The following is a 17,401-nucleotide window of genomic DNA, read 5'->3' as shown; positions in this document are numbered from 1 at the left end:
TTGGGCCCCTGCACCTACATGGGAGACCCAGAAGAAGCTCCTAGGTTTGGATCGGCACAGCTCAAGCCGTTGCAGCCAACTGGGAAGTGAACCAGTGGATGGAAGACCTCCCTTTCTGTCTCCACCTCTCTCTGTAACTCTGTCTTTCAAATAAATAAAATAAATCTCTAAAAAAAATCAGAGTCAACTGGGAACAATATTTGTCTTACTTGTGGTAAAAGATTAATATACATATAATAATTTATAGGGAAAATGCAAGAACCAAACAGAAAAATGAGTAAAACTATGAATGAAGCAAACAAAAGAAGAAATAGCACCACTGTGGCACAATGGATTAATCTTCTTTAAAAAATGCAGAATACAAATAGCAGCAGATAAATTAAAGGGAAAATATTTTACTCACTAGCAAGGAGAAACAAATGGAAAAAAAAAACATATCACCTATCAATCTAGCAAGATTGGTTTCTTTTTGATTATCAAACAGTGCTACCAAGAATTTGGTAAAACCACACTCATATGGGATTGGTAGAAGAGTAAGTTGTATCATTTTTCAAAAGAGGAAATCCAAATGGCCAACAGACACATGAAAGAATGCTCAGGATCACTAGCCATCAGGGAAATGCAAATCAAAACCACAATGAGGTTTCACCTCACCCCACTTAGAATGGCTCACATTCAGAAATCAACCAACAGCAAATGCTGGAGAGGATGTGGGTAAAATGTACCCTAATCTACTATTTGTGGGAATGTAAACTGGTGCAGCCACTGTGGAAAACAATATGGAGATACCTCAGAAATGTGAGCACAGACCTGTCACATGACCCAGCCATCCCACTCCTGGGAATTTACCCAAAGGAAATGACACCAGCATGCGAAAGAGTGATCTCCCTTCCCCTGTTTATTGCAGCTCAATCCACAATAGTAAGACACAGAATCAACCCCAATGCCCATCAACGGAAGACTGGATAAAGAAATTACGGGATACGTTCACCATGGACTACTACACAGCGGTTAAAAAAATGAAATCCAGTCATTTGCAACAAAATGGATGAACCTGGAAAACATCATACCTAGTGAAATAAGCCAGTCCCAAAGGGACAAACACCATATGTTCTCCCTGATCCGTGATAACTAAGAACACCTAAAAAGGAATCTGTAGAAGTGAAATTGACACTTTGAGAAGCAATGATTTGAACAGCCCTTGTCTTGACTGTTGAGGAACAGGTTTTTAACTATTTATTGAACTCTTTATTTAACATAAAGTTAATCATATGTGCATAAAGTCAATTGAAAATAGATCTTAGTAATAAATAAGAGTGGTAATAAGAGAGGCAGAGAAAGAGGGATGGGAGGGTGGGCACAGTGGGAAGGGTCATCACATTCCTAAAGTTGTAATTATGAAGTGTATGAAGTTTGTGACTATAAAACTTATAGTTCTGCATACATTTCTATAGACTTACTTCTAAGGGTACAGGGTTTTTTTTTTTTTTTTTTTTTTTTTGACAGAGTTAGACAGTGAGAGTGAGAGAGAAACAGAGAGAAAGGTCTTCCTTCCGTTGGTTCACCACCACCACCACCACCCCCAATGGCTGCTAGAGCCAGCACGCTGTGCCAATCCGAAGCCAGGAGCCAGGTGCCTCCTCTTGGTCTCCCATGGGAGTACAGGGGCCCAAGCACTTGGGCCATCCTCCACTGCCTTCCCTGGGCCACAGCAGAGGGCTGGACTGGAAGAGGAGCAACTGGGACAGAATCTGGTGCCCCAACCAGGACTAGAACCTGGGGTGCCAGCGCCACAGGCGGAGGATTAGCCTAGTGAGCCGCAGCACCGGCCACTAAGGGTACAGTTTAAAAACTTGCCATGGGACCCCAAAACCCCTTAAGCTGGGTGGTAAAAATACCATCTTAAGTGTTACAGTGGTCATATGGATAGGATTAAGCGCTAAAGTGATCATATGGATAGGACTAAGTGTCTGGTAATAATGATAGAATTAAAAAGGAGTGAATGCTCCAACATGAGAACCAGTCCACACAGCAGATTCAGGCATGGAAAGCCAAGACACTGACAAAAATATCATACATAAAAGATCTCTGTGAGTGAGACCCCAGTGGAAAGAAGGGGCCATCAAAGGAGGTACTTTTCTCTGAAGGGAGGAGGGAACTTCCAGTTTGCTTATGGCCCTGTCTAAATACTGACAGAGTTTGTGAATTCAAAAGGCTTCCATAGCCATGACAGCTCATGTCAAGAGCCTTGGTGATCACTGACGTCATACATAAGAGTGTTAATTGTTAAATGAACAACAGGAGTCACTGTGCACTAACTTCCCATGCAGGACCTCTGCCCTCAAGGAGTTATATTATGAGAGTTAACAGTACAACTTGTTTGTGTATTAATTGGAGGATATTCCTATGTCTCATAAGCTTCAGTTATGCCTAAGTGTCCAGCTTCGTTGCTTGTTCTTAGATGCTTCCTTAAGTAACGCTAAAACTCATTCTCAAGGACTTACTTTCTTCTAACGTATTATTAGTGGAGGATTTTCTGACATCTCAAGTTATAGTTACGTCTAAGTGCTCGCAAAATGTGTGTCGTTCTTGGGTGCTTCTTTAAAGTTAATTTAGTTTCTTAAAAAAAAGAAAAATTAACTTCGAGATGCAATGACTGTGAACAGCCCTTGTCTCAACTGTTGAGGAACAGTTTTTTTTTTCCGTGCAAACTGAACTCTTCACTTAGTACAGAGTTGGTCTTAGTGTATAAAGTTAATTGAAAATGGATTTTAGTGGAGAATGGGCCTGAGAATGGGAGAGGGAGGGGTGGGCGAGTGGGTGGGCAGGTATGGTGAGAAGAATCACTTTATTCCTCAAGTTGTACCTATGAAACGCATGAAGTTTGTATTCCTTAAGCAAAACCTTTCTCTGGCGGGGGCGGGGGGGGGGGTTGGAGGGAAAGTTGTGTAATCCTTCTGAAGAACAGTTGAAAATAGATGCCTGGAACTTTAAACATTAATACACTTTGACACTACAGATTTGTCTAAAATATATACAGAACTCTGCCTGATAGCTCAATGGGTTAGGCTGCCACTCGTGACGCTGTACACCAGTTCGAGTCCCGGCTGCTCTAGTTCCAACCCAGCTCCCTGCTGATGCACACATGGAGGCAGCATATGATGGCACAAATGCCTGGGCTCCTGCCACCCATGTGGGAGACCAGGATGGAGCTCCTGGCTCCTGGCTTCAGCCTGGCCCAGCCCTGGCTGCTGCAGCCATTTGGGGAGTGAGCCAGCAGATGGAAGGTATCTCTCTCTCTCTGTGACACTCTGCCTTTCAATTACATAAATTAATAGAATTTGTGTGTGTGTGTTTGTATATATGCGTCTATCTCCAGAGAAAACTTTCAGAAGTTTTTCCAAAACTTCATGAACGAACTAATCACAGCATTACCTAAAAGAATAACTGATAAGGTCTTCAATAATAAAGACTTAAATAAATTAGCCATAACTATCAGCTAGAATATCATTTCTAGAAATTCAAAAATATGGGAAAATGATCACAACATTAAGTGAAAAGGACACAAAATTCTATATGTATTCAGTCCAATTAATTTAAAATTACTGGGGCCAGCGCTGTAGAAAAGTAAGTTAAGCCTCTGACCATGGTGCCTGCATTCCATATGGGTGCTGGTTGGCGTCCTGGCTGTTCCTCTGATCCAGCTCCCTGCTAACAGCCTGGGAAAGCAGTGGAAGATGACCCAAGGAGCCGGCGCCGTGGCTCACTTGGTTAATCCTCCACTTGTGGCGCTGGCATCCCATATGGGTGCCGGGTTCTACTCCCAGTTGCTCCTCTTCCAGTCCAGCTCTCTGCTGTGGCCCGGGGAAGGCAGTGGAGGATGGCCCAAGTGCTTGGGCCCCTGTACTCCCATGGGAGACCAAGAGGAGGCACCTGGCTCCTGGCTTCAGATCGGTATAGTTACGACCGTAGCGGCCATTTGGGGGGTGAACCAACAGAAGGAAGATCTTTCTCTCTCTCTCTCTCTCTCTCTCTCTCTCTCTGCCTAACTCTATCTGTCAAAAATAATAATAAAAACATTTTTTTTAAAAAAAGATGACCCAAGTGCTTGGGCCCCTGCACCCTTGTGGGATACCCGGAAGAAGCTCCTAGCTCATGGCTTCAGATCAGCTCAGCTCTGGCCATTGAGGCCATTTGAGGAGTGAACCAGCAGATGGAAGACCTCTCTCCCTGTCCCTGTCTGTCTGCCCATCTGTTGTCTCTAACTCTGCCTCTCAAATAAATCTTAAAAAAATTTAAATATCATCATTCAAAGAGTTGTGAGGGTCAGTGGTAAACAAAACAGACAAAAACCCTCAGCTCCTGTTTAACTTACAACCTCTTGCTTTGTTCACCTCTGTATCCATAGAGCCCAATACAATGTTTAATAAATATCTGTTAAATGAATTTCAATAGGAAAGAAAACAAAAAGTCATGAACAGCTTGGAAACCAGCCTGCCTTATTCTAGACCAGAAGAAGCAAGGAGGAGCCCCTCTCCATGTCCCCTCCCTCTGGGTCCATAACCCAGGAGGCAAGAGCAGCACGTGTCTCTGTGATGGGAACTCACGGTGGGAAGAAGCCACCAGGGTCAGTGCTTGCGGCATTGCCAGCATGACCGGGTTTCTGGTGTGCTAGTACAGGGAAGGGGACAGAAATATCAACAAGCAGCTACAAATCAAGTGGCCAGGATTTTAAAATTTTTTAAAAGAATGTAATGCACCATCCTGGCCAATCTGGAACAATTTTAAAGAATCGAGAGGCTATTTTTCAGTTATTGCTTTGCATATGTACCAACGTGTGAAGGGTCCAAAGAGAGGCTCGTTATCATTATCTGCTTGTCACCAACACGCCATAGGCTCCAGGCTACTAGCCAGCCTATCCTAAAGACAAAAGCAGGGGCCAGTGCTGTGGCGCAGCGGGTTAAAGCCCTGGCCTGCAGTGCCAGCATCCCATATGGGCACTGGTTCTAGTCCTGGCTGCTCCACTTCTGATCCAGCTCTCCGCTATGTCCTAGGAAAGCAGTAAAAGATGGCCCAAGTCCTTGGGTCCCTGCACCCGCATGGGAGATCCAGAAGAAACTCCAGACTCCTGGCTTTGGATCAGTTTAGTTCTGGCCCATGCAGTCATTTGGGGAGTGAACCAGTGGATGGAAAACCTCTCTCTCTCTCTCTCTCTCTATCTCTACCTCTCTTCTGTAACTCTGTCTTCAAATAAATAAAATAAATCTTTAAAAAAATAAAGACAAAAGCAAAGCTGGTTTTAATAATTTCTAGTTTAGGGCCGGCACTGCGGCTCACTAGGCTAATCCTCCACCTAGAGGCGCTGGCACACCGGGTTCTAGTCCCGGTCGGGGCGCCGGATTCTGTCCCGGTTGCCCCCCTTCCAGGACAGCTCTCTGCTGTGGCCCGGGAGTGCAGTGGAGGATGGCCCAGGTGCTTGGGCCCTGCACCCCATGGGAGACCAGGAGAAGTACCTGGCTCCTGGCTTTGGATCAGTGCGGTGCGCCGGCCGCGGCGGCCATTGGAGGGTGAACCAATGGAAAAGGAAGACCTTTCTCTCTGTCTCTCTCTCACTGTCCACTCTGCCTGTCAAAAAAAAAAATATTTCTAGTTTAACCAATAGCAGTTTTGTTAGCTGTGCTTGTTTTGCTTCATTTTGCTTAGTAAGTATTAAATTACTTATCAAACAGAAATCCTATTGCCTGCTCCCAAAATTACTATTAAACTTTAAAAATAAGATATAAATTGAGGTCCCTTCGAAGCTAAAGTTCAGTAGTAACTGTAAGAGGTTAAATTTTAATTTCTGCTTTAAGGGGACCAGTACATGGTGTAGCCACCTGCAAAGCTGACATCCCATATGGGCACCAGTTCGAGTCCCTGCTGCTTCACATGATCCATCTCCCTGTTAATGGCCTGAAAAACGCAGCACAAGATGGCCCAAGTGCTTGGGCCCTGCCACCCATGTGGGAGACCAGATGGAGCTCCTGGCTTTGGCCTGGCCCAGCCCTGTATGTTGTGGCCATCTGGGGAGTGAATCAGCAGATGGAAGATCTGTCTCTCCCTCTAACTCTTTCAAATAAATAAATTTTTTTAAAAATCTGCTTTTAATCCTGATCATGTAATCACACAGATTGAAGTATATTTGAAATTTGGTCTCTATCACAATTTAAATTTATCTATGTTTCAAATCAAAAGAGGAAACCAAAGGAAGCTGTCAATTCTTATAAATGATCTATAAAGGACAGAACAAAAATATCAAAGTTCCCTTTTTAAAGACTGTTTAGGCTGGCGCTGCGGCTCACTTGGCTAATCCTCTGCCTGCGGCCCCGGCACCCCGAGGTTCTAGTCCCAGTTGGGGTGCAGGTTCTGTCCCGGTTGCTCCTCTTCCAGTCCAGCTCTCTGCTGTGGCCCGGGAGTGCAGTGGAGGATGGCCCAAGTGCTTGGGCCCTGCACCCGCATGGGAGACCAGGAGAAGCACCTGGCTCCTGGCTTCGGATCGGCACAGTGTGTCAGCCATAGCAGCCATTTGGGGAGTGAACCAACGGAAGGAAGACCTTTCTCTCTGTCTCTCTCTCTCTCACTGTCTAAATCTGCCTGTCAAAAAAAAAAAAAAAAAAAAAAGACTGTGTAAACACTGAGAACCTGACAGCCCTGGCTGATTCTGTAAGGGGGCACAACACTGGGAAAAACCAAAACTGAGCTGTCAGTTGTCAGCATTCAGAGAGCATTCGTGCATACAGATGTTTCTGCAACAGCAGAAAAACGGTCTTTGAATACTCATGTCATTAGTTGTTGGTGGGTCAAAATTTCATTAAGCGTTAAAATCCCAGAACCTCAGCCAGGCGTAGAATTGCCAACTTATCAAGAGTTCAGTTCTGAGTTTCAGAAAACCTGAACTGTTCTTACCATAGATGACAGGGAAATGGACCTGCTGCTCCAGGGATCATAAATACACAGTCACTGAACATGTTTTTACACCATCAACCTTTCGTCATCTTGTGCACGTCCATTTCACAGACGAGGAAAGAGGCTGGGAGGGAAGTCTCAGAGCTAGGAAGTGGAGGCGTCAAGACCAACAGGGCGGCCGGTGCCACGGCTCAGTAGGCTAATCCTCCACCTTGTGACGCCGGCACACCGGGTTCTAGTCCCGGTCGGGGCACCGGATTCTGTCCCGGTTGCCCCTCTTCCAGGCCAGCTCTCTGTTGTGGCCAGGGAGTGCAGTGGAGGATGGCCCAGGTGCTTGGGCCCTGCACCCCATGGGAGACCAGGAGAAGCACCTGGCTCCTGCCTTCAGATCAGCGCAGTGCGCTGGCCGCAGCAGCCATTGGAGGGTGAACCAATGGCAAAGGAAGACCTTTCTCTCTGTCTCTCTCTCTCTCACTGTCCACTCTGCCTGTCAAAAAAAAAAAAAAAAAAAAAAAGGACCAACAGGGTGGATCCCAGGGAATGCTGGGAAACTGATCTTCAGCTATGTACATTCTTCTCCTTACCACCCTCTGGACTCTAGGTAAAAATGTCCTCAAAATCTAGAGTTATCCATGGGTGAGTTAATTGGGTAAACTGCTATTTGCCATGTGCAAGGCTGCTTTTCCTCACTGGTCAAGAACAAAGTTCAGAGACTTTGACAGAAAAAGGAGGGGAGCTCTAGGATGGGAAGAAAGGACGCTGCCAGGAGGGGCTGCTGTGAGACAGGGGACAAGAGCACCAGGGAGCAAGAGAATGACGCCAGCCCATCAGGGCTAGAGAAGGAGGGACGTGTGCACCAAGACGGCCAGTGCACGCGACTTGGAAGTCGATTTGACAAGCGATTAGGAAACAAAACCAAACCTCAGCCTAGGAGGAATGGAGAAGGTTGGTCTACACCAAACCAGAAAATAAGGGAGTTGGAAAGGAGGCTCTGCTAGTTCTCGCGGAGATGTACTTCTAGATCAGTTCTCACAATACACTGCCCCTGGGACCAGCGTTGGGCATAGCAGGTAAAGCCTCCACCTGCAATGCTGGCATCCCATTTGGACACTAGTTCATGTCCTGGATGCTCCACTTCCAATCCAGCTCCCTGCTAATGTGTCCTGGAAAAAGCAGCCGACGATGGTCCAAGTACTTGAACCCTGGCTTCAGCCAGGCTCAGCCCTGGCCATTGAGGCCATCTGGGGAGCGAACCAGTGAATGGAAAAATCAATCACTTTCCCTTTCCCTCCTTCTCTCTCATTTTCTCTCTAATTCTTTCAAAATAAATAGAAACCTTTTTTAAAAAAAATACACTGCCCTTGAATTCCTGGTTTCTGATCATCTCCACAAAATGTACAAGGGTACTTCAAAAATTTTGTGGATAAAAAATGAAATTAAGAGATAAGCTTATTTGAAATCCACAGATATTTTTCATAATGTGTCTTTTTCCATGAACTCTTTGAAGAACCCTCAATATGCATGGATTTGAAAATTTTTTGCACCAAAATAAATCCTTTGTGCAAAGAGAGAGAGAGAGAGAAACAGAGCTCCCATCTACAGGTTCAAATCCCTGCCACAGCTGAGGCTGGGCCAGTGCTGGAGCCAGGAGCTGCGACTCCTGTGTGCAGCAGGAACCCAATCACTCGAGCCATCGCTGCTGCATCCCAGGGTCTGGAACGGCAGGAAGTTAGAATCGGGAGCTGGGGCTACAAACTGAACCCAGGTACTCCAATACGGAATGTGAGCATCTCAATGCCAGATGCCTACCCCTTGAACAGATTTTTTGACAGGCAGAGTGGACAGTGAGAGAGAGAGACAGAGAGAAAGGTCTTCCTTTTCCGTTGGTTCACCCCCCAATGGCCTCTGCAGCTGGCGCACCGCGCTAATCCGATGGCAGGAGCCAGGTGCTTCTCCTGGTCTCCCATGCGGGTGCAGGGCCCAAGGACTTGGGCCATCCTCCACTGCATTCCCGGGCCACAGCATTTAAATTCCCTCTTCCCATAATCGTTTTATAGCCCTCTCATGCTAAGTTTCTCTCCCTGAGGAGTCAGCCCACCATCAAAACTGTCGTGCTTGCCCTTTATTGAACCTAAGTCAGTCTGAAGGAACAGTCTTTGCAATCCCTCATGAGCACACATTTTCTCCAACCAATATCTTCACAGGGTTCTAACTAGACATCTTCTCCTACCGCCCCACGGGTGAAGATGAGGTGGGGTGCACTGGAGCTGGCTATGTAACCTTGGGGCTCTGGCACAGAGATAGGCAATGCAAATCAGGTGGTCTGCACATGAAGACAAGCCATCATGTTACCCCCCACTCCCAACCCCTGCTCATCCAGGACCTGGTGCGCCTGACAGGCCGATGGCGGAATTTCTATCCAGCCACCTCTGCAAAGCTGTTTGAAAGCAAAGCTGGAAACTGAGAGCAGGTAACAGTACTCTTGTACCTTGAATGCTCCTTTTAAAGAAGGCCTTACACCCTTCACACGACCAGACTCCGTAGTGATATCCCGACGCATAGTCGCTGCAGACGGCACAGAAGCGGGCATCCTTCTTCGAACTTGTCACGGGGCTGGCGCAACTGTCTCCACTAACCTTCCTCTTCAGGGCCTCTCTGGGGACCAAGAAAATATCCATTTTAAAGGAAGATCAAAGGGAAAGAAATACTTTCCAGAAAAAAAAAAAAAAAAAAAAAAACAAAAAAAAAACAAAACAAAAACAATGCCCACACAGACTAATCTGATCTCTTTGTCTTCCAGGGTTCACAATAGATACAACAGTACTTCCAAAAGCTCATGGAAAAATGGAATTAAAAGATAAGCGTACTTGGGGGTGGGGGGCAAAAAATTTGAAATGCAGGCATAGTTTATTTTCATAACACAGTTTCCAGGGACCTTCTGAAGACCCCCTTGGACATCCCACGAAACCTGACAGAGCAGAACCTTCGCTCCTACAGCAGATCTGTAGAGCGACTTCCGTTGAGAGCGGCCAAGCGAGTCGACGCCCATGCCCGCAGGGCTGAGGAGCACCACTAACGGCAGAAGGCCTGTTTCAGCCACAGGGGCAGCGGCGTCCTTGCGTGGCAGAAATGAAGCGGCCAGACACAATCTCATCCAGAGGGCTGAGCCACAGGCAGGGCACGCCGCCACCCTCCCTGGTCGCTGAAGTCCACTGACACCTCGGGGATGGGCTTGACCTCACGCAACCCGCTGCAGGCGCCAGTCACTCCCGTCCGCATCGCACAGCAGCCGGTCAGGCACTAGAGCGTCCCGTTTCAACAGAAGACAAAACCTTCCCTTCTGCAACTTTAGATAAAGGTCTACTGGAGTAACAAATGGACTCCAAGTCACATGGAGACGAATACTATACTCTGGTTAAAGAGAGGGAGGTGGGGAGAGGGCAGAAAGGAGAAGAGAGGGGAGGAAGCGGGCAGCTGCCTGGCCAGGGAAAGCTCAGGTGGGTGAAGCAGAGGCCGGGCCCTGGCCCCACGGCGGAACCGGCCCAGCAGGGAAGCACAGGCAGCACCAGACCCAAGCCCGGCCACTTCCTCGTTTTGCTAGGGCATATTTCGTTTGGAAAGTATGATAAAGGGTTGACCGTTTGATCAATGAAGGTAATTTTCATTTGGTTTAGCTTGTCCAAATATCAGAACTTTGATCAGAATTCATGCTCAAAACAACATACTTCTGCCTTTAAAGGCTGAATGAAAAGCACTGCTTTTATTTTTTATTTTTTTAAAGTACTGCTTTTAAAAAGTTTCCCGTGGGGCCGGCCTTGTGGTGCAGCGTGTAAAACCACCTACAAGGCCAGCACCTCATGCAAATGCCGTCTGTGTCCCAGCTGCACCACCTCCAGCTCCCTGCTATTGGGCTGGGAAAAGCACTGGAAGATGACCCAAGTGTTTGGGCCCTGCCGCCCATCTGGGAGACCGGATGAAGCTCCTGGCTTTCACCTGGCTCAGCCCTGGCCACTGTGGTCATTTGGGGAGTGAACCACCAGATGGAAGCTCTCTCTATATATATATCCCTCCCTCCCTCCCTCCCTCCCTCCCTCCCTTACACTCCGCCCTTCAAATAAGAAAAGAAAGTAATGAACTTTCATATCCAACATGTTCTCATTTAACTTTCACTGTTTTAGAATTTCATCTCCCTCTTCTCTTCCCCTCATTAATGTCTTCCCTTCAGAGGTACAACGATCATTGAAAATGCCCATTAGACTGAGGCCAGCGCTCTGGCTGTAGGCCAAGTTTCCACCTGCCCATATGGGCACAAGTTCTAGTTCCAGCTGCTCCTCTTCCTGTCCAGCTCTCTGCTGTGGCCTGGGAAAGCAGCAGAAGATGGCCCAAGTCCTTGGGCCCTGCACCTGCGTGGGAGACCCAGAGGAAGCTCCTGGCTTCAGACTTGCCCAGTACCAGCTGGCTGTTGCGGCCATTTGGGGAGTGAACCAGAGATGGAAGACCATTCTCTCTGTCTCTCCCTCCCTCTCTCTGTAATTCTACCTCTCAAATAAATAAATCTTTAAAAAAAAAAAAAAAGAAAGTATTATTAGACTGAAATAATCCATCTTACCTTGCATTTAAAGAGTACAAATATTCTTTTCCACTTCAGGAAATTTCAAATGATGTCTATATTAAATGGTTTCCCACCAACTTTATAATGGGCTGGGCGTCTGGCCTAGCAATTCGGATGCCTGCACCCACATGGATGTGCCTGGGCCCTTCACTCCAGCTCTCTGCCGATGTGCACTCTGGGAGGCAGCAGTGATGCCCCAGCAGGTGGGACACTGCCACCTACAGGGCGGACCATGATGGAGCTGCCAGTTCCCGGCTTCAGTCTGGCCTGGTTCCTGCCACTGTGAGCATTTGAGCAGATACAGGGATGCTGCCTATCCCTCCTTCTCTTTCTCTGCCTCTCAAAAAATTTTAAGCTGTACCAATTGCCTGTCTTTACAGGTTTCAGGCGGCTAGTATTCCTTTAAGTTGTAGTACTGCCACACTTATTTTTATCCTGGGAACAATTTTTCATGAACACTATATTGTGATTTCACTATGAGTCTAACCTAAAACTAAAAAATTTGGTATTCAAACTTAGGAAAAAAGGAAGATAATTTTTATAATATAAATACAGCAGCATTCAAAATAGTGAGCTGTGCCTGCAACACTCACCTACAAGTACAATTTTTCAATGAGGACTGGAATATTAGAAGAGAACATGGGGCCAGCGCTGTGGCATAGTGGGTAAAGCTGCTGCTCGTAGAGCCAGCATCCCATATGGATACGGGTTCAAGTCCTGGCTTCAGATTGGCCCAGCTCTGGCCATTGCAGCCAACTGGGGAGTAAACCACTGGGTAAGAGACTCTCTCTCTCTCTCTCTCTGCCTCTGCCTCTCTGTAACTCTACCTTTCAAATAAATAAGTCAATCTTAAAAAAAAAATAAAAGGAAGACTAAAACAGTGCATCACGTTTCAGGTGCTCCAAGTAATGAATGACTTATTACGAGAGTTGCTCAAAAAGTTCAGGGGACAATGGAATTAAAATGTGAACTCCAGCGCCACACACACACTCCACGAACTTTCTGAAGGGTCCTCATAAATGAAGACACTGGGAACGCACGTCCGTCTTCTCGGTAACCGGGAGGGGAGCCGAGCCCCCACGGAATACGGCTCAGAACGAAGGCCGGCCTCACCTGTTCACAGGCGAGGGGTGCTCCAGCGGTCGCACTTCACACCACGAAGGCTTCTGAGGTTCTGGGTACAGAAGTGACGACTGACAACGGATGGCTAAAGGAGACAGGTGGCCAGGAGTCGGCCACAGCACATCTGGACTTGTGGGCTGTCGCCCCGGCCCACGGTCCGCCTCACTGGCGCCGCTGGGGACGCTGTAATTCATCATGGCAGGGCTGTAGAAGGTCATGGTGGGGTACTCGTGGTGGTCCTCTACGTAGGAGGAAGGGACGTAGAGGGGGCCGTGCTCCAGGGGTAAGACAGACTGACTGCAGTTGTAGGAGGCAGGAGAGTGAAGGCTGGATGGTGAGTTTTTGATATCCATGTCTTGACTAGGTAGCAGCTGTATAAACTCCTTGCAACACGAGGCACGGAGGGACATTACAACATCCTCAAAGGCTCATGGGTGGGGAAAATAGCTGGAAAGAGAAGCAAAAGACATTGCTAAGTTACACCTGCAGTTGCAACAGCTGAAAAGTGTTAAAACTTTTTTATTTTAAAAATATTCACATCTAAATAGGATTACAAATACATCCTGAAAGATGTGTATGAAAATATTAACTCAGAGGGGTGGGAATAAGCGGTGTGCACTACTCATCTTCTAGTGTATTTCTTGGTTGGTTTTGTTGTTATTGTTAACCACAGGAAATTTTTCATGATGGGAACTTATCCTACAGGAGTATTTAAAAAAGCAGAAGATTAGTAGTGGATGTTTGGCTTGGCGGTTAAGCCATCAGTTAGGACACCGCCCTCCCATATCAGAGTGCCTGGGTTCAAGTCTCAGCTCCACTCCCATTTCCAGCTTCCTGCTGATACACCCTGGGAGGTGGCAGATGATAGCTCAAGTAGTTGGGTCTGTGCCACCCTCATGGGAGAGTTGAACTGAGTTCCTGGCTCCGTGCCTGGCTCACATCTAGCAGTTGCCACAAAGTGTTTTTTCTAGGATTAGACAAATTTATTTGAAAACTCTTATTGGAAGAGAAGATCAATTTGTAACAGTGCAAGAATTAACAGATATTCAAATACACTATGAATCTCCAATAATAAAAAATACTGAATAACAGCACATGGAAAGACCGACCAATGCAACTGTGTCACTTATCATTCTACTGTCTTTCAATTTTAAATGCATCCTTCAATGTACGGTCTATGGTAAACCATGGAATTCCTTCAAGGAAGGAAAAGTGCGTGCAATACTGAGCCTTTTCAGTAGAGGGCGCTAGAGGCACACTGCGAGACTTGCTGTAATTCCTAAACCCTGGGAAGGATGTGAGACCAGCCCAGCCACAGGTCCAGAATAAGGTTCCTCTGTGACCTTCCCACTCGGTGTACTGATAACCTTCCCCAGTCACATGTTCAAGCTGTAGCCCAAAGGGTAGCCCACCACAAAATAATGAGTGAAGCGAGACTTGCCACCCTCTAGGGTCTGTGTGTCACTGGGCTCCCAGTGCACACCCATGCCACTCGCTGCGGACTGCCAGCTGCCCACTTGCATTTGGAAGGGGCAACTCCAGAGCAGCCCGGCTTATCCCAGCCAGCATCACCGCTAGCTAGTGGCTGAACCTCACTTTCCCTATTGAGGTCTGAACCCCTCCAAGTTTGTCCTTCCTTGGGTACTCTTCCTCAGTCCCAAATATCAGAGTTCTTCATATCTTACACTTAATCTCCTATTATAATTAGTAATTCTTTATGTTAAACTTCCCCTGTTGGAGGTATTATGTAGTGTCTACCTCCTTTGGACCCTGACTGCCAAAGGAACACAGCAGAAATCCAGAAACAGAAAAAGCCAAGCAAAAGACGAGTCAGCCGAGATGGTGGAGTAGCGAGGTAGCTTCCTGCTCTAGTCCAGGAAAGACAGCTTTAAAGGGGAGAGAGTGCAGTTTCTGGGAAGAGTCAGGGAGAAAATGGCAGAGGAAACTATGCAAATTAGAGGGACACAACGGACCTACGCAGAGGGCGTGGACACGCACAGCTCAGGACACCAGCAGCCGAGCCTCCACACAGCTTTGGAGAGAGGTGAGCCCAGACTGCAGCAGCCCAAGCTACTGCCAAACTAGAGGAGAAAAAAGAAGGGGACACGTTTCTCTCTCTCCCATCACCTTGCAACAGCCGATACAGAGTGGGCGCCATTTCTGTGCCGGCTCGTGTCCACCCAGCAATCAGCAGAGCAGAGACTCTGGAGTCTGGCTGGGAGAACTGATCCGGGCCTGGGTGCTCATGACTGTGGGAGGCTTGTGAGCCAGGACAGAGAAAACACTGAGGCTGTGTGCATGCAGGGTGTGGCTGGGACTCTGGGCAGTCACTGTGGGAGGCTCCACATGATCAGGGCTCCCTGGTTCCCTGGTGAGGGACTCTGTTGGGGAATCTGCTTACACCAAGGACTGTACCAATCCTCTGTGGGGTCCTTGTGGAAGTACAGATGAATATTATACCCACTAGGGCTAGCGCCCAGGCACTGGTCTCCTTTGAGGAGAGGAAATGAGCTGAGTCTACACCAACAGAAGAAAAATCTTCCCTCTGATAAAAGAAAAAAAAGAGATTTACCACATCCAACCTGGGTGTCAACATCAAATCAAACCTGAAACTAGTAGAAAATAAATAAAATTAGAGAAGAAACCAACAAAAATGAAACCAAAAAATACAAAAGATCAGCAAAACAAAGAGCTATTTTTTGAAAAAATAAACAAACTTGACACACCATTGGCCCAACTAACCAAAAAAAGTAGAAGACCCAAATCAATAAAATTAGAGATAAAAAAGGAAATGTAACAACAGATACCACAGAAATAAAAAGAATCATCAGAAATTACTACAAAGAACTGTACACCAACAAATTAGGAAACCTAGCAGAAATGGATAGATTCCTGGACACATAGAACCTACCTACCTAAATTGAGCCATGAAGACACAGAAAACCTAAAGAGACCCATTACCAAGACAGAAATTGAATCAGTAATAAAAACCTTCCCAACAAAGAAAAGACCAGGACCAGATGGCTTTACTGATGAATTCTACCAGACATTTAAAGAAGTAACTCTAATTCTTCCCAAGTTATTCAAAACAATTGAAAGGGAGGGAATCCTCCCAAATTCTTTCTATGAAGCCAGCCTCACCATAATTCCTAAACCAGAATAAGATGCAACTGAAAAAGAGAATTACAGACCAATTTCCCTGATGAACATAGATGCAAAAATCCTCAACAAAATTCTAGCCAAGTGAATCCAACAATACATCAGAAAGATCATCCACCCAGACCAAGGGGGATTTATCCCTGGCATGCAGGGATGGTTCAATATTTGCAAAATCAATCAATGTAATATATAACATTAAAAAACTGAACAAAAACCATATGATTATCTCAACAGATGTAGAGAAAGCATTTGATAAAATACAACACCTTTCATGATGAAAACTCTAAGTAAATTGGGTATAGAAGGAACATTCCTCAATACAATCAAGGCAATTTATGACAAACCCATGGCCAGCATCATATTAAAAGGGGAAAAGTTGGAAGCATTCCCACTGAGATCCAGTACCAGACAGGGATGCCCACTGTCACCATTGCTATAAAATATAGTCCTGGAAGTTTTAGCCAGAGCCATTAGGCAAGGGAAAGAAATCAAAGGAATATAAACTGGGAAGGAAGAAGTCAAACTATCCCTATTTGCAGATGACATGATTCTATATACAGGAGACCCAAAAGACTCCACTAAGAGACTACTGGAACTCATAGAAGAGTTTGGTAAAGCAGCAGGATATAAAGTCAATACACAGAAATCAACAGCCTTTGTATACACAGACAATGCTATGGCTGAGAAAGAATTTCTAAGATCAATCCCATTCACAATAGCTACAAAAAAAATCAAATACCTTGGAATAAACTTAACCAGGATGTCAAAGATCTCTCGGTTAGAATTACAAAATATTAAATAAATAGAAGATAACAAAATAAAAGGAAAAATCTTCCATGTTCATGGATTGGAAGAAGCAGTATCATCAAAATGTCCATACTTTCAAAAGCAATTTACAAATTCATGGCAATACCAATCAAAATACCAAGGATATTCTTCTCAAGTATAGAAAAAATGTTGAAATTCATATGGAAACACAGGAGACCCCGAATAGCTAAAGCAAACAAAAACAAAGCTGGAGGTAACACAATACTAGATTTCAAGACAATACTACAAGGCAGTTATAATCAAAACAGCCTAGCATTGGATAGACCAGTGGTACAGAACAGAAACACCAGAAATCAATCCAAGCATCTACAACCAACTTATATCTGACCCTTGAAGGAGCTAAAACCAATCCCTGGAGCAAAGACGGTCTCCTCAAAAAATGGTGCTGGGAAATATGGGTTTCCACACGCAAAAGTATGAAGCAAGACCCCTATCTTACACTTTACACACAAATCCACTCAACATTGATTAAAGACCTAAATCTATGATCTGACACCATCAAATTATTAGAGAACAACAGGGAAAACCCTGCAAGACATTGGCACAGGCAAGAACTTCTTGGGAAGGACCACAGAGGCACAAGCAATCAGAGCCCAAATTCACAAGTGTGATTACATTGAGAAGCTTCTGTACTGCAAAAGAAACATTCAGGAAAGTGAAGAGGCAACCAACAGAATGAGAGAAATTATATGCAAACTACACAACCGATAAAGGATTAATAACCAGAATATATAA

General features: G+C 45.8%; 1 protein-coding gene across 1 annotated transcript in view; it reads right to left on the bottom strand.

The window, feature by feature from the left end:
* ESR2 (estrogen receptor 2) overlaps positions 1-13,121 on the bottom strand; it is a 52,267-nt gene extending 39,146 nt beyond the window's left edge. The window contains exons 1-2 of the mRNA XM_017349392.3: positions 12,671-13,121; positions 9,434-9,600 (exon numbers count right to left, since the gene is read on the bottom strand). Coding sequence (XP_017204881.3) covers positions 9,434-9,600; positions 12,671-13,089 — 586 coding nt within the window. The 5' untranslated portion in view covers positions 13,090-13,121. The remainder of the gene's footprint in view (positions 1-9,433; positions 9,601-12,670) is intronic.
* Positions 13,122-17,401: the final 4,280 nt, after the last annotated feature.

The sequence above is a fragment of the Oryctolagus cuniculus genome, chromosome 20, assembly GCF_964237555.1.
Source record: "Oryctolagus cuniculus chromosome 20, mOryCun1.1, whole genome shotgun sequence".
NCBI classification, from domain to species: Eukaryota; Metazoa; Chordata; class Mammalia; order Lagomorpha; family Leporidae; genus Oryctolagus; species Oryctolagus cuniculus.
Note: the sequence above shows the minus strand (reverse complement) of the source record. Positions and strands in the feature narration are given on the sequence as shown.